The 18225-nt window shown below is 42.8% G+C and overlaps 2 protein-coding genes across 8 annotated transcripts in view; one reads left to right on the forward strand and one right to left on the reverse strand.

Annotated features, from left to right (window-relative positions):
- c8h7orf25 (chromosome 8 C7orf25 homolog) overlaps nt 1-18225 on the forward strand; it is a 126240-nt gene that overhangs the window by 61829 nt on the left and 46186 nt on the right. The gene's annotated exons all lie outside the window — the stretch shown is intronic.
- Nucleotides 1-18225, reverse strand: part of amph (amphiphysin) — a 204037-nt gene that overhangs the window by 42565 nt on the left and 143247 nt on the right. For 6 of the 7 annotated variants that reach the window (XM_080193610.1, XM_080193609.1, XM_080193608.1 and 3 more), the window contains exons 9-12: nt 15870-15952; nt 12333-12483; nt 10737-10865; nt 4339-4389 (exon numbers count right to left, since the gene is read on the reverse strand). In XM_080193610.1, coding sequence (XP_080049736.1) covers nt 4339-4389; nt 10737-10865; nt 12333-12483; nt 15870-15952 — 414 coding nt within the window. The remainder of the gene's footprint in view (nt 1-4338; nt 4390-10736; nt 10866-12332; nt 12484-15869; nt 15953-18225) is intronic. The other variant, XM_080193606.1, reaches the window with a different exon arrangement.

Consider the following 18225-nt stretch of genomic DNA (forward strand, 5'->3'; position numbering starts at 1 on the left):
ATACTCAAATCCTCTCACTGTGAAAGCCAACCTACCATTTGCCTTCTTTATTACCTACTGTACCTTCTTACTTTCAGCAACTGATGCACGAAGATACAAAGGTCTCGCTGGGTGTCCACTTCTCTAGATTTATACCCATATAAATAATCTGCCTCTCTATTTTTGCTACTGAAGTGGATAACCTCACATTTATCCATATTATACTGCATCTGCCCACTCACTCAACATGTCCAAATCACACTGAAGCATTTCTGCATTCTTCTCACAGCTCACCCAACTTTGTATCATCTGCAAATTTGGAGATAATACATTTAATTCCCTTGTCTATGTCATTAATATATAATGTGAACAGTTGGGGTCCTAGCACAGAATCCTGCAGTACCCTACCAGTTACTGACTGCCAATCAGCAAAAGAAAACCCATTTATGCCAACTCTTTGCTTCCTGTCTGCAAACCAGGTTTTATCCATCTCAAAACATTACCTGCAATCACTTTAACTTTACATAGCAGTCTGCAATGTGAGACCTTGTCACCTACTAGTGCAATTAGCTGGTTGTAGGATTTTGTATCTGGTGTCTCCGGAGATATATGTCATCTCACGAAGTCATATGTATGAGGACCACAAAGCATGAGTAACATAATTTTCTCTTTTTCTTCAGCAGTTGTTTGGCTGCAAAAAAGTACTGATATTTTTTGATGTACTGGCACCAACTTTCAACCTCCGGATCAAACAGATCTATTTTCCTGGCACAACATTTTACCTTCCTTGCAGATTTTACAGGGATTCCACTCTTCCCCTCCAGATGTTGACATCTTAGTAACTGTAGGCCAGTTTATTCTCATCACCAATATGAGCTTTCTCAATGAGGAAGCTTTGAACCACAATGGTGATCTACTGAAGGATAGTTAAACTATAAACAAACCAGCTCAGTGTAAGTACAGGTTTAGTCTTAATGACTGCTGAGCTCATACTGAAGGTTCCCTCCTACCAGGACCTGGGCCTAACACCCAATAGGTGAAGGGTTGCATGCTTCTTTCTGATAGGCCCCAGGTGAGTCATGTGATCCACAAACAACTGCTCCTTAAAGAGGCCACCCTACCACACACAGACTACATCCTTACACTGAGGCAGATAATTGAAGTGTACTGGGCATGCGAAATAAAAACCTGTGGCTGTGCATTTTTACTGGAAGCAATAGTGAACTACTGGTAGAAATGCAGAGACATGGTGTCCCATTGTAAGATGTCATCCTTTGGCTCAGCAGCAAAATCATTGACTCTGAGTCAGCAGCTTGTGAGTTTAAGTCCCACTCTGGAGTCTGGTGTGGAGGGAGTGCTGCACTGTCAAGGCTGCTGTCTTTTGGATGAACAATTAAATGAAGTCTCAGATGGATATAAAAAATTCCATTGCACTATTTCAACACAAGCAGGGAAATTCTCACTGATGTCCTGACCAATGCGCAATTAGAGTTTTCAAGCAATTCAGCAGAGAAACAGGCCCTTCAGGCCAGCCGGTCCATGCTGACCATGGTGCCCTCCCAGCTGGTCCCAATTGCCCACTTTTGGCCCTCTAATCCTTTCCCCTCCATGTACTTATCTAAATGCTTTTTAAATGTTGGTATCGAGCCTGCCTTTAACCATCTTCTCTGGCAGCTCATTCCATCTATGCACCACCCTCTGCGTGAAGAAGTTGCCCCTCAGATACCTTTTAAATATTTCCCCTCTCACTTTAAACCTATGCCTTCTAGCTTTCAATTCCCCTACCCTGGGAAAAAGACTGAGTGTTCATCCTATCTGTGACTTTCATGATTTTATGCACCTCAATAAGGTCACCCCTGATTCTCCCATGTTCCAAGAAATAAAGTCTTAGCCTGGCCAACCTCTCCCTAAAAAGCTCAGACCCACTAGTCCTGGCAACATCCTCGTAAATCTTCTTTACACTCTTTCCAATTTATCAATATCTTTCCTATAACAGGGTGATTAAAATTGTACACAACACTCCGAGTGCAGCCTCACCAATGACTTATACAACTATATCATAATGCCCCAGTTCCTATATATAATGCCCTGATCGATGAAGATCAATGTGTCTTCTCCACTGTCTATCTGTGACGCCGCTTTCAACAAACTATGTACTTGCACTCCTAGATCCTTCTGCACCTCAGTTCTCAAGCAACATCAGGAAAATAGATGATCTCATTACCTCTGTATTAATTGTGAGACCTGCCTATGTTCAATTCAGTGTTAGCATTTCCTATGTGGCTAAAATTAGCTACAAAGCACTTTGGGGCACTGAAGATCATGTACAAATGTAAGTTCTCAATTTTTTAAAAAGAGGATTGCTGCAGGCAGAGCATAGGTATATTAGAATACTAATACACCAAGTATGAGAGTTTGGGAAAGGGCTCCAGCTCAGACAAGATCAGTTGGAAGGATAGAGCTAAGATGGTGACGCTGTAAATGGAGTGACCCAAATGAAAGAATAAAAATGCAGAGGAACCTGCAGGAGCTGACAGAAGTGGGAGAATAACAGCCAGGGTCACGTGGCATCAAAAGCAAGTCCATTTAAGAGATCTGACTGTCTGATTTGTCTTCTATAAGAAAAGGGTAAGTCATCATCCTCACAACGAGAACAAATGAGGAGTGAGGCGATTCGACATACGGTGGGTGCAGCTAACGTATTTCATTCTTGAATCTGTGCTTGCAAGATAATACCTCAAGTAGTGATGGCACTCTCTTGGCAAGTGTTCAATGGTGCATAAGAAAGAGGAAATCTTAAACAGATTTATTTTGTCGTGTTATTAAAAGGAAGATGCATTTCCCATTGCAGAATTTTTATTGCCGGTATCGATCATGTGACAGTTCCAATTGCAGCTAATCCTGCAGCCGGGTTATTTTGTGTTTGATTCAGAAAGCTCTGGGGCAATGGCAATAAAGGCATGCCAGATGTGGATGAGTTATGTTGATCTTTGGTAACCATGTAACTGTTTCCATGGTAACCATTACTCTTTGAGCTCCGGTTGATCTGTGGGGAGCAGAGAATCAGAAAGCACGGCGTAGAGCATTTGGTCCATTGTGCCTTTATTAGCTCTTTCAAAGAGCTAATTCTATCAGTTTGACTCCCTGCTCCCTCCACATGGCTGTACATTTTTTTCCATTTAAGAATGTATTCAATTCCCCCTTTGAAAGTAACTGCTTCCAGTACCCTTTCAGGCGTGATCATAACAACTTGCTGCAGAAAAGAAAAATCTCATCTCCCCTCTGGTTCTTTTGCCAATTATCTTAAATCTGTGTTTTAGTGCTGATTATGCATTTAATGTCCCAACCAGCCAATGGTAGGGTGAAGGAAATAGCAGAAGGCCAGGATTGGATTCTCTCTCAGATGGCTGTAGGAATGGAGGAGATGACAGAGATAGGGAGGGGCAAGCCACAGAATAATTTAAACACAAGAATGAAGAATTTAAATCGAGGTGTTTTGAATCAACTGTTTTTGGTCAGGTGGAAGATCAGCAGTCAGCCAGGAGAGCATTGAAATAGTCTAATCTGAAAGTAGACTTGCCCCTCTAATTCATAGATGGGAGTCCAATTGAGCTGAGATGATAACTTGCAGGAAATCAAACAGGATCAATTATGAGAGAGAGAGAATTAACAGTGCATGGATTCTGTAGCTGTTGTCCCTAGGAAGCAGTATGGAACACCAGGCTTTGTTTGTCTCCTTTGCGCAATCAGCGATCACCATATAAGTAGCACTGTGACACAGTGGTGAGCACTGCTGCCTCACGGCGCCAGGGATCCAGGTTCGATTCCCGGCTTGGGTCACTGTCTATGGGGGGTTTGCACATTCTCTCCGTGTCTGAGTGAGTTTCCTCTGGGTGCGCCGGTTTCCTCCCACAGTCCAAAGTTGTGGGGGTTAGGTGGATTGGCCATGCAAAATTGCCACTTAGTATCAGGGGGACTAGCTAGGGTAAATGCATGGGGTTATGGAGATAGGGCCTGGGTGGGATTATGGTCGGTGCAGACTCAATGGGCTAAATGGCCTCCTTCTGCACTGTACAGATTCTATGATTCTATTCCATGGAGAAATTGCACTTCATCCCAATCCAAGTGCAAACATTGATATTCTAGCCATTCAAGAATGGGAAGGTGTGTATTCAGGCTTGCTCCTAGACCATGGAGGAATCAGATATGTGAATGATTATCCATGATTGATTGTCACAGAAATTGATGGGGTGGGGAGTAGTGAATTTTAAAAAAAGTAACCAATTTAGAAATGATGGAAAATTAATTTTGAGCATTTGATGAAACAGAAACAGGTGATGGCAGATCACTGCTATTTACCTGTTGAGATAATTCTGGTACAGCAAAGAAGGATCCACAGCATGTCAGGGCCTAAGGAAAAAGGGGTAGATAATCTACTTAGTCTAATCAATAAGAGTAATTGCCTCTGCCAAAACAAAACTGTCACATCTCAAAAATAGTAACATCCTTTAATAGATAATTAGAATGACATTGAATGTATAGCAGCAGACAGGCCATTTGGCCCAACTGTTCTCTGGTGGCATTAATGTTCCACTTGAGCCTCTTCACACCTCTCTTCTTCTCACCCAATCCACATAAGTTGCTATTCCTTTCTTCCGCATACACTCATCTAACTTTCTCTTAAACGCATCATGTTATTCACCTCAACTACTCTTTGTGTTCAGCTGTTCCAGCTCGATGTTGACTTTTAAATACAAACCACCGTCTGATTTGTCAAGTAGCCAAATCTTTTCACTTATTACCAAGATGCAGAAGGTCTGAACTAATGGTGTTTTCAAGACTAGCAACCCAATGGAATTGAGCGTTTTGTATATCAACCTGGATTTGGATCACTCGATTCACTGGACTGGTCAATACTCATAATGGCTGATGCCTCAATGCCTGAAATTCACGTCTGTATTTCTGCTGAAACTTCTCAGCTCACTGCATGGCACCCAGTGATTGTGGCTGACTAGTGACAATTTGCTTTACTACTGTTTCACGAGAGATCTGTCTTCCATCTGTACAAATCCTCTGTTAAAAGCGCTGCAATATTTGAGTGTGATTTGTCACAGATTTAAGGTCACTTTGACAAAAGAGTCAAGAGATGAGATGTGGAGTTTTTTTTTACGCAGTGAGGTGTTCTGATCTGAAATGCTCTGCTTGAAAAGGTAGTGGAAGCAGATTCTTTAATAACTTTGGAATTGGGAAGATACTTGAATCAGGAAAATTGATAAGGCTATATGGAAAGATCAGGGAAGTGGGAGTAATTGGATAGCTTTACCAAAGAGCCTGTATGGGCACAATGGGATTCACTGACTTAAATCACATCTATACAAACTGCAGATCAGAGTTGCTAGGCATTGGCCAATATATGGAAGGTCATGGCATACCTCATTTTTAAAGACTTGCACAGCCTCCCAAATTTGCAAGTGCCCAACCCAACCTTTTTGCAAATTCTCACCAGGAACAATCGTCTTCAAGGAGTACGAATGGGGCCATTGCCTACATATTAATAAAGCTCAACTATGCGAAGGCAAACCATTAGATGTAATCAGTTGGACAATGGGACTCTGGCTGTGATAGGAATTTGTCGAGAAATGATCTAATCCTATAAGCCCTGCACCTGGAATCCACTACACCACAACCATTCGGGGTGTAGGTGGGGAGAGAGAATTATGTGACACATGTTTGTATGCTTAAACTTTTTTTTTCTGCAGACCAGCACGAGCAAATGAGACCCTCAGAAGCAAGATCACTGTCTCTCTATATAATTTGAAAGTTTTGAACCCTGTCTGTTTTTTTTGACTATCCATGTGGCTGCAGACAGAAATTTTAAAAGAACTCAACCCCACAGCTGCCACCTTCAGAACAGATAAATTGTCTGTCTACACTTTAATCTTTAAACACCGAGAAGGTCCAGTCCCCCAGTCAAGCCACAGTCTGAACCATTTCTAATATGCAAAATTAATAAATAGGATCAGGAAATTTTACAGAGTATTTTTGAGATGTAGTGGCAGGGCTGTTGGCATCCATTTAATGCCCTTGTTATATTTTGGGTTCTCGGCATCTCCAGCTGTTATGATGAAGATGGGACAGGCATTATACCATCTGCCTAGTGTATCTTGCCAGAGGTTGCAGGGGCATAAAAGATGTTTGAAACAATAAAGTTCAACAGGAGCTTTCATTAAATGTACAATTTTCTGACATTCACAACAGAGAAGGAGGCCATTATTTTCATCACTCTGCTGTCAGTGCTAGCTCTTCAGCTGAATCTATTAGCCAAAGTTTCCTACACTTCTTGCCCTAGGTTGGACCTCATCTCTGGGGTGAGCTGTGGCCAGAGAGATGCCACACTGACCCTTTTTTAAAATTCATTTATGGGAATGTGGGCGTCACTGGTGAGGCGAGCATTTGTTGCCCACCTCAAATAGGCTTGAGAAGGTGTTGGTGAGCTGCCTTTTTGAACCTCTGCTGTCCACGTGGTGTAGGTACACCCACAGTTCCAGGGTTGAGACCCAGCGACGATGAAGGAACGCCAACCTGTTTTCAAGTTAGGATGGTGAGTGGCTTAGAGGGGAACCTCCAGGTGGTTGTGTTCTTACGTGGCTGCTGCCCTTGTCCTTCTAGAAGGTAGTGCTGCCTAAGAAGCTTTGGAAGCTTTGAAGTGCATCTTGCAGATAGTACACACTGCTGCTACTGTATGTCAGTGGTGGACGGAATGAACATTTGTGGAAGGGGCTCCAATCAAATGGGCTGCTTCATCGTGGATGGTGTCAAGCTTCTTGCGTGTTGCTGGAGCTGCACTCATCCAGGCAAGTGGACAGCATTCCATCACACTCCTGACCTTTGTCTTTGAAGATGGCAGATAGACTTAGTGGAGTCACAAAATAAATGACTTGCCATAGTATTCCTATCCTCTGACCTGCTCTGGTAGCCACAGTATTTATATAGTCCAGTTCAGTTTCTGGTCAATGGTAACTCCCAGGATGTTGACAGTGGGAGTTTTAGTGATGGTGAATGCCACTGAACGTTAATGGGAGATAGTTAATTTCTCTCCTATTGGAGAATAGCCATTGCTCAGTATTTGTGTGGCATGAATATAACTTGTCACTTGTCAGCCCAAGCCTAGATATTGTCCAGGTCTTGCTGCATTTGGACACGGACTAAGGAGTCACAAATGAACCTTGCATAATTATCAGCAAACATCCCCAATCCTGAGCTTATGATAGAAAGAAGGTCATTGATGAAGCAATTGAAAGTTGTTGACACTATGATGAACACAGTGATGTCTTGGAACTAAGATGATTGACTTCAAACAACCACAATCACCTTCCTTTGTGCTAGGCATGACTCCAATCAGTGGAGGGCTCCAAAATGCCATACATGGTCAAATGCTGTCTTGCTATCAAGGGCAAGACTGTCGTCTCCCCTCTGGAGTTCAGCTCTTTTGGCCAAGGCTGTAATGAGGTCAGGAGCTGAGTAACTCTGGCAGAACACAAACTGAGCATCAATGAACAACATCACTCGATAGCATTGTTAATGACCTCTTCCATCACTCTACAGATGATTGAGAGTAGACTGATGGGACGGTAATTGGCTAGTTGGATGTGTCCTACTTTTTCAGTGCAGGACATACCTGGTCAATTTTCCACATTGTTGGGTAAATGCCAATGCTGTAGTTGTACTGGAACAGTTTGGCAAGTTCTGGAGTACGAGTCTTTAGTACTACTGCCAGGATATTGTTAGGGCACAAAGCATTTGCAGTATCCAGTGCATTCAGCCATTTGTTGATATCACGTAGAGTGAATTGAATTGGCTGAAGACTGGCATCTGTAATGTTGGGAACTACTGGAGGAAATTGAGATAGATCATCCACTTGGCACTTCTGGCAGAAGATTGTTGCAAATACTTCAATCTTATCTTTTACACTGATGTGCCCATCATTGAGGATGAGGGTATGTGTGGAGTCTCTTCCTCCAGTGAGTTTAATTGTCCTCCAACATTCACAGGTAGATGTGGCAGGACTGCAGAGCTTAGATCTGATCCGTTGGTAATCCTGTGTTGTTGCTCCACCAGGTTGTTTTTAGATGCACCTGGTGCTGCTCCTGGCTTGCCCTCCTGCACTTTTTATTGAACCAGGGTTGATCCCCTGGTAATGGTATGGGGATATGCCAGGCCATGTGTTTACAGGTTTTGGCTGAGTACGATTCTGCTGCTTCTGATGGCCCACAGTGTCTCAAAGCTCCCAGTCTTGAATTGCTAGATCTGTTTGACATCTATCCCATTTAGCATGGTGGTTATTGTGCCATACAACAAAATGGAGGGATCCTCAGTGTGAATCATCGAATCCCTACAGTGAAGATGCAGGCTATTTGGCCAATCAAGTCTGCACCAACTCACCAGAGAATCTTAACCTAAGGGACAATTTTGCATGGCCAATCCACCTAGCCCACACATCTTTGGACTGTGGGAGGAAACCAGAGCACCCGGAGGAAACTCACGCAGATGTGGGAGAATGTGCAAACTCCACACAGACAGTGACCCAAGCCAGGAATAGAACCCGGGTCTCTGGCAGTGTGAGGCAGCAGTGCTAACCACGGTGCTACTGTGCCACCCCTATTCATCAGAGTGTCAGGCTCTGACTGAAAACCAGTGTGTTTCTCTCCAGATGCACACTGGAAACTCCTCGTGTTTACCCTGCAAATCTCCCTGATCTACACATCTTGAGACACTAAGAGGCAATTTAGCTTGGCCAATGATCCTAATCCTCACATTTTTGAACTGTGGGAAAAACCAGAGCACCTGGAGGAAATCCACACAGACACAAGGAGAATATGTAAACTTGCAAACTCCACACAGACAGTTGCCCAAGGCTAGAATTGAACCCGGGTCCCTGGCACTGGGAGGCAGCAGTGCTAACCACTGTGCCATCGTGCCTCCACAAGCACCAAGCAGTGGTCATTCCTACCAGTCCTGTCATGGGCAGCAGCATCTGCAGAAAGCAGGTTGGTGAGGATGTGGTTAAGTTTGTTTTTCTCTCTTATTGGTTCCCCCACCATCTGCAGCAGACCCAGTCTAGACACTATGCCCTGTAGAGCTCGGTCAGCTTGCACTGTATTGGTGCCACCTTCCCTATGTTTCCCATTCCCATTCCCAATGAATCAAAGGTTATTAGCAGCACAAACCCACGGGTATTCCTGGCATAAAAAGTCACCGTACTCAGCCACTAACAATGAAAATCAAAGTTAATAACGCAGAATTTACAGGGCAGTATAAGCTATCCGCAAATACTTCACAATATGCTGTAACTTTAGTTAAAAGTACACAATCCGGGAAGAAGATATCATAGCACAATGTAAAAAAGCACACACTGATAGTACATAGATCATACATCACTTACTTCTAGCACATATATGGGTGTAACCTTGGCTCAATGGTACTGATCTTGCTGCTAAGTTAGAAGGTTGTGGGTTCATGTCCTGTTCCAGTGATGCAAAAAAAATTTGCAGGATATAGTTGTTGCTAACTAGGCTATAAACCTGCCCCATAGGTAGTGATGGTGAGCCTTCTTCTTAAATCACTACAGTTCATTTGGCAAAAGAGTTATAGATCACAGAATCCCTACCGTGCAGAAGGAGGCCCACCTGCGCCAACCACAATTCCACCCAGGCCCTATCCCCATAGCCCCATGCATTTACCCCAGCTCATCCCCCTGAGACTAAGGGGCAATTTCGCATGGCCAATTCACCTAGCCCACACATCTTTGGACTGTGGGAGGAAACTGAAGCACCCGGAGGAAACTCACGCAGACGTGGGAGAATGTGCAAACTCCACACAGACAGTGACCCGAGCCAGGAATAGAACCCGGGTCCCTGGCGCTGTGAGGCAGCAGTGCTAACCACGGTGCTACTGTGCCACCCCTATTCATCAGAGTGTCAGGCTCTGACTGAAAACCAGTGTGTTTCTCTCCAGATGCACTGCCGAGTTTTCTGACCTTGTAATCCCAAGATTTTGAGTATACAGTCTAAACTTGTGCCTAAATCTTCCAGTTTCGTCTGCCATGGGAATCATCACAAGTGGGACTATAAATATGACAGACAAGCCAAAGATCCATTGATCTCTGATGGAAATTCTGGGGTGGGCAGGATCAGAAAACTCCTCCCTAACACTCAGTACTAAGGAAACACTGCTTTATTGATGAGACATTGAACTGATGCCCTGTCTGCTTTTTCAAGTGAACACAACCACTTTTTGAAGTTGAGCAAGATGCCCCGACCAACACTTATCCTTCAATCGCCATCTCACAAAACAGGTACCTGGCCTTTTATTTCATTTTTGCTGTCTGATTTGGCTTATGATGCGACCGCTTCCTTCATTATAATAAGGACTATAATTAAAGAATATTTAATTAGCTGTAAGCACTTTGAGATGTCCAGAGATTATGAAAGGCATTAAACAAATGCAAGGTTTTTCTTTCATATCATTAGCTCTGTGGATAGCAAGCAATTACCAAAAGCAAATAGTGATGACACTTCCTGAACGTGACTGAAAAGTGACAAGTTTTATCCACCAATGTAATTTCTGTCACTAACTGAAAAGGCGTCAGGGAATATTGCTCATGCACATTCGGCCCACACGCATCCTACACACCTTCTGTGATATGAGATAAACCTAGGTAGGCCTGGCTAAGCAGTACAGTTGCAAAGTCAGCTCACCTGAGATGGACTGGTGACATTGATCTTGGGAACAAAGTTGTCCTCAAAGAAGTTGATAATGTTTTCCTGGTGCAGCTCCTTTGTTGGGGTGAGTTTTGGAGGTGGTGGGACTGGAGGTCCTTTTCTTAGCTAGACACAGCAGGAAGAAAGGAGAAGGGAGAGGAATGAGAGCAAGTCTGGCACAGAAACACCAGCCTAAGAGGACAGATTCTGTAATCTTGCACGCCCTGGAAATCTTATTGTGAGGAATCATAGACTGAAGTCTATGTAAGCCAGTGGGCTGTGTTTATCTTCAGGTTGGCACATAAACTGGATCACAATACTAACATCGTTTAGCTGAAAACACCACACTTTACTGCAATAGAGCTGTATAATGGCACAGTAGCACAATGATTGGCACAGCAGCACAATGATTGGCACAGCTCTTGGAACCCAGGTTCGATTTCAGCCTTGGGTGGAATTTGTACCTTGTCCCAATGTTTCCGTGGGTTTCCTCCAGGTACTCTGATTTCCTCCAGCAGGAAATCACCCTCAGGGGCTCTGGAATTTTGATGTGGTGAAAGGATGTATAGTTTATTTTTGGATGGAACTCGGGTCTGGTGGAATTCCACTCTTGCCAGGTGGCAAAACTACTGGATATTCGACCAGCTTATACCTCTCCGCACGTCAAACTATTTATGGGGAAGTTCTTCAACTGCTCAGGGACTCCAGACTATCTGGAGGCCCAGTGGAAGTCATACCACTGAGGACAAAGTACAATACAGCGAGGAACAGGCCACTTGGCCCACCAAGCCTGTGCCAACACAGGATTTCTAAGGCTGTGTTCGCCTCCTGCTCACGTATCTGTCAAGATACACCTTGAATGTTGCTAATGTGCCTGCTTCCACCGCCTCCACTGGCAGTGCACCCACCGCCCTCTATGTAAAAAACTTTCCCCACACGTCTCCCCCAAACTAAACCTTAAACCCATGCCCTCTTGAGAGTTGATACATATTCTCTACTGAGCCCAAGAAAGGCCTCATAAGGTTCCTGGGTATTAGTAATTGATCCCAATACAGGATAGATTATCTTCAAACTAAATCTTACATTTCCCTGGTAATTTCCATCCTTCCATCAGAACAGCATGGCATTGTTCTCATTTCCTAGCATGAGCCAATTCTGGGCACATCATTAAACTCATGTGGGCTTTCATTTCTGTGCCAGCTACTTAAATAGCCCATTCTCTGTAAATCAGAACAGGAACCAGGTCATCAGGGACCTGGTCACAACTAGTTGAGAATCAGCGTGCCCAAGGCCTGAGGATATGGAAAAGTGGCAACAGGCATTTGTGATTTATAGATGAAGCGTTAACATTTATCAAGAGCTTTACATCCAAAACATCTGCCTCGCAGCTGCTGAATGAAATGTTGTGCATTTTGCAGAATTTTCCACATTTGCAGCCACAATGCCAATGGTTCAAACCTGACTGTCTGTGCAGCAGGTGGGACACAATATGTGCAAAGGAGAAAATGTTCATTTTGTCTGTGCTGTTAAGTACAACACAATACTACCTGACTCCTGCATCCACAACATTTTGCCTTTGTTCTCAAACTTTACCTGAGAGGGTGACTTGGGCCGAGTCGGAGTATGAGCTGGTGATGCTGCCAAAGGTGCCAAAGTATGATTAGGACTGGTCACTGGGCTACTGGGTGGAGACGGTTCTTCGGGTGGTGTCGGGGTCTTGGAAATTCTCAATGGTCCCGAGTCACTGAACAGCAAACCAAAAATTATCTAGTGAATAATGTAAAATTGTTCTGTATACCTGTCAGTGACATTGGTTTTGACCAAAAATCTGGATCTAAAATTGTGTCATCCTCCTCCAATCTTCTATCAAAACACCTTTCACACAAGCTTCCGGGACCAGTGCTGTTGCTCTGTGAAGTACTATTCAGGTTAAAGCTTCAACTATCACTTCACTGTTCCATCACGCACACCGCAAACATCTTCCCCTTGTGAACACAGCCACAATACAGCCATTTACCCTGGCATGACATAAGAAATAGGAGCAGGAGTAGGCCATCTAGCCCTTCGAGCCTGCCCCGCCATTCAATAAGATCATGGCTGATCTGAAGTGGATCAGTTCCACTTTCCCACTTTCTCCCCATAACCCTTAATTCCCTTATTGATCAGAAATCTATCTAACCGTGACTTAAATATGATGATCACATGTAAATGATTTGGAGACATTTATCAGCAAGGGCAGTCCTGATGATAAAGAGTTTTGTTTTATGTCTAAGCTCTCTACTTTTAATTCTAAAACACAAAGAGGAACATTAAAGTAATCACAAAGAGATTGGATATCTGTCAAACTAAGCATGAACACAAGCAACAGATATATATCTAGGATAGATGCATAAGCAACAAAAGCAGGCTGATACTTACAATCAGCAGGGGCAAGATCAAACACTAATAAGATTTACCACCTGGTATTAATCTTGCTTCATCTTAGTTTTTTGACAGAAGGCCAAGAGCTAAGCCTCCTAGCAGGACTAAGGCTCACATGATTTGGTATTCCTAGTCACAATAAAAAACTAATCACTGCTACTACCAACTGTGTCTACATCACACACACTCCAAACCTACCTCCATGTCCTTTGTAACAGTAGCAAAAAACAGTGTGAAATAACATCAAACATTTGATCATATCCAACTACTAATCGGTTAAAAAATGAAACACTCTTGACTTTGATGTCAGAAAGACCTACAGTACTTTCGTGGTAAGAACCTAATAGTAATCAAATTAGATTTTCAGAAACAATTTAAGAACACAAAGAAGCCAGAAATAAGAATGGGCCTTTCAGCTCTTTAAGTCTTTTGACATCCCATGGACGTTACCGTATCATTGTCATCACTAATCTATTTAATCTCTTTCCAGCATGAACACTCAACTCTGTCATGGACTCTGCCCACCCATCTGATCTTCTTCCATGGACCATGTATGTTCTATTCTATTGTGGACTCTACCCCAACCCTTTAAACTAATTCCCATAGCCTGTTATACTCTAAATTCTTTTGTTGACTCTACCCCACCCATTTAATTTCCTTTTGCAGCCCATATTGTACCCTGTCATGGATCCTTACTGGGTATTCTTTTCCAGCAGCAACTTGGAGATCCTGTGGCCTACAGTCAGGCCCAGAACTCAACACCTCATCTTGTGCTGTATTCCAATTCCTTGATGCAAAGCCCACTAGAAGACAGGCAAGTGCCAGTGATAAAACCTAACATGCCAACATCCCAACTAATCCAGGCATCCTTATCTTAGTCACTGTATTTCGAGTACTGTACTGAGTCAACAGCTTTGTAAACAGGCAGGGGGAGGGAACAGACTATTGAAATAATTGTTAAAGAAGTGCATGTATTATCTATGGAAAAACACAACAGGATTTTCCAGTCCCACTGACCAAAGCTAATGGACCTTTTATTGATCTGTCAACTTTACCATCCCACCCCACAATGATTCCCATCGCAAATTCCCAGCCACTGTGTCATCAAATCATGAAAATGTGCAAACAGGATTCTTTTGGGCAATCAGGTGTATGATACACTGCTTGTGCACACTTACATGCATGCACACATGTTCAAACATATACACACAGATTGGTTTGATATAGAGTGCATAGTCTCCCCCTTTAGGAGCCTAACTATCCATAGTCATATCTACTAGACAATGAGAATGCATCAGTATTAACATTAGTGGGAAACATGCTTTAATTTGAAAGAAACTCTAAAAAGAATAAGACCTGCAAAGGTCTGATTCAGGAGCTTCACTCTGGATGTTTCTGAATCAGTTTTGGATAATGACATCTGCCCATTCACGGCAATATGTTCTGTATTAACCTTTATGCTTAGTGTATTTTCATACACTGGATTCAGAACTCTTTAGCTTCAGGCATAGTGAAAATTGAGATCTTCCTGCAGCCTTTCGTTTAGGTGCTGATATTAGAGAGTCAATACTGATTCTAATTTTACTGGAAGGTTTGAGCACTCAATCAATTATATGAACAACAGGACAAAAGTTAGCCATGCAGTTTCTCAAGCTTGTCACAGCTTTCAAACAGATGATGACAGATCTGATTGCTAAATAGTACCAATAAAAATGGAGTTTTCCAAAAAGGATCCCCCCCCCAGTGGTAAGTGAAGGAGGTAAACGATTCCCACCAGGACGGACAGCAGGGGCAGCATGAGCAAGGGACAAGTATAAATGGAAAGTAAAATTGAGCAGGTACAAAGTGAGCCGGTTGGCCTGATCCCATCAGTTTATCCATGGATGGGCTGCATTATAACTACTCCCTCCATATCTACAAAATCCAAACGCCCAAAGATGTACCAGTTAAGTGGACTGGCTATGCTAAATTGCCCTTTAGTGTCCCAAGATGTGGAGGTTAGATGGATTGCCATGGTAAAAGTGTGAAGTTACAGGGATAGGACAGGGATTTTCACAATAACTTCATTGCAGTATTAATATAAGCCTTACATGTGACTTTGGGTTGGCATGGTGTCACAGTGGTTAGCACCGCTGCCTCACAGCGCCAGGGCCCCGGGTTCAATTCCTGTCTTGGGTGACTGTGCAGTTTGCACATTCTTCCCGTGTCTGTGTGGGTTTCCTCTGGGTGCAGGTTAGGTCGATTGGCCATGCTAAATTGCCCCTCAGTGTCAGGGGTATTGGCAGGGTAAATGTGTGAGGTTATGGAAATAGGGCTTGGGCGAGATTGTGATTGGTACAGACTCGATGGGCTGAAGGGCCTCCTTCTGTACTGTAGAGATTCTATGACTAGGGCCAGGATAAGATATTCTGTCAGAGAGTTGGTACAGACTCAATGGGCTGAAAGGCCTCTTCTCGCTCTGTAGGAATTCTATGGCTGGAATTTTACTGGCCCACCTGCCACAGGAATCGGAGCATGTGAGGTGTGGAGCATAGGACCATTGACCTCAGGTGGGATTTTACAGTTTCAGGACGAGTGAGGCCATAAAATCCTGTCCTATGATTCTATAAAAATCCACTTCAATGATGTTTCTTAAGTTTGTCCAGAAAGTTGTGCAAACTTATCTTAAACTAAAGCAACAATGAATGAAGTTTTCATGAGGTACAATACCTGGGTGCACCTTGGATGCTAAATGCTTTGTCAGCATGTTGCTCTCCGAGCTTGCTCATTATTTCATACAGTTTGTGACAAAGCTAGAAAACAAAAAGGAACAAGGATGAAACGGTATCTCCAAATTAACATTCATAATGGCATCATAATAATGAGGCACTCTCACTTCCAGAACCTCAAAATATTCCATCAAGAAGTAACAAACTAAAACTGAAGTCTAATTACTCCCATCTTTTGTGAGATACTGATATAACATGCATGTTATGAATGATTCCTCTTTAAGCCACACCAACAAAAATTGTAAGTGTAAACTATAAGACTCAGTGCATTAAGCAACAGGAGACTATATTCAGGCACAGATTTCAGAGGGTCCATGAAACTCACAAGCCAAATTCCGAACACAGCCTCCGGTTTTGGAAAATTTTATATTAGCAGTCCCAGGTCGTCCAATTTATCTCAATGTTTTCAATCCTTTCACTTTGTAATACTTTCAATGAATAGGTTTGTTTAAAATGTCAAAGAAATTATATTGCTGTCTAAACTGCACACTATACAAACTGTGAGAAATAAAAGCAAATTTACTTGGACTAGTAATGACAAATTCATGGGTAATGATCTATTTGATATGTTCAAGAATAATACCAAGTATAAAAGAGATGGGATATGAAGAAATATTAGAGAGATCAGGATAGAAAACCTTTACAGGACACAAGCCTCGTGAAGGATTAAATGATAAACCCCGAATACTACTTGGTAGTAAGTGAAGGAAATAGAACTGGAGTAAATAAGGGAGTGGAAAAGTGCATTTTAAACAGTATTACAAAGGGCAGCACTGTGGCCTGGTGGTGAGCACTGCTGCCTTACAGCTCCAGGAACCTGGGTTCGATTCCCAGCTTGGGTCACTGTTTGTGTGGAGTTTGCACATTCTCCCTGTGTCTACGTGGGTTACTTCCAGTGCTGTAGTTTCCTACCACACTCCAAAGATATGCAGGTTAGGTGGATTGGCCATGCTCGATTGCCTCTTAGTGTCCCTGGATGCGTAGGTCAGAGGGGTTAGCAAAGTAAATATATGAGGTTTCGGAGTTAGGGCTTAGGTGGGATTGTTGTTGGTGCAGACTCGATAGGCCAAATGGCCTTCCTCTGCACCATAGGGTTTCTATGATTCTAACCTCTTTACTCAAGGCCATGTATGATCAGAAAAATTTGTCAGACAGACAGTGGACAGATAAATAGCTGGGAGAATGAGGATATTGGAGTGAGAAGTTGATTAATACTCGAGGCTATGAGACACATGTTCAAGAGCCCTACTTTGGGTTTCCTGCCAGAATTTGTGCAACCGGTACCCCGGGGGAGCTCAGAGAGCAGAGGGGAGTCAGTGGCAGCTTCACTGGGCACCTCAGATACAAAGGGTTCAGTATGGGTCATCTGAGAATGATGTGCAGTGCCAGGGACCAGGAGTTTTAAAAAGGATTGAGGAATTTACAAACTGGATAGGTATGGATTTTGTCACCCATTGTTTACTGTGTGCTAGGTTGAACACTAAACCCTATGGTAGTTACCACTTGATATTAACATGCACAACACCACCCTCGCTCCTCAACACAAGCTCAATGAAGTGGTTTACTGTAGCAGAAAGTGCTTCAATTAGTTCAATGCCAACTGCTCATTTAATAATAATATTTTGTCATAAAATATCAACACCCATCTCAAGACCTTTCAGCCATAGTATAACAAGGCACTAGAACTGTGTCAAAGCCCTTAGGCTTTGTGCTTGACATGTAATAAATCTTGTAATTATTAACTGTAATTATAAATGTTGTGAGTAACATGCAGCAATGGAAGAAACTAATTTCGTTTGCACCCTATGTAACGGTAACTTTGAATGTTTATATAATTTATTTTTATAGATGTTATGCATGATGTATATTTTTGGAAAGAAGCAGCCCCAATGCTTCTGCTTGAATACACCCATTCATACAGGCTAACTTAAAGTTGGAGATAGGCAGTAAAGATGAATATTAAATAATTACAAACTATTAGCAAAGGAAAATGTATATTTAAATATTTGGAGGTAAAAGCAATTTTGCAGTGTTGTAGAATTGAGCAAAGAAGGTTAAATATAAGGACGATGAAAAAGCATTTTCTCTACTTTTGAAGTCAGGGTTGATGGTCTGGTACTTGAATGCAAAAGCACTGAAACAGAAGTAGAGTTTTAGAAGAATTAATTAATTTAGAGGATGATTGTAATGAGTCTTCAGAGGCAGAAGTCCCTTCACCAAAATCCCTTTATTTACAAACACTAACACCAGTACACAAAGTGCTAGCAGTCTATCACCGGGGGAGTGGGGAGAGGGAG

The sequence above is a fragment of the Carcharhinus amblyrhynchos genome, chromosome 8 (genome assembly GCF_965287045.1).
Source record: "Carcharhinus amblyrhynchos chromosome 8, sCarAmb.v2.hapA, whole genome shotgun sequence".
NCBI classification, from domain to species: Eukaryota; Metazoa; Chordata; class Chondrichthyes; order Carcharhiniformes; family Carcharhinidae; genus Carcharhinus; species Carcharhinus amblyrhynchos.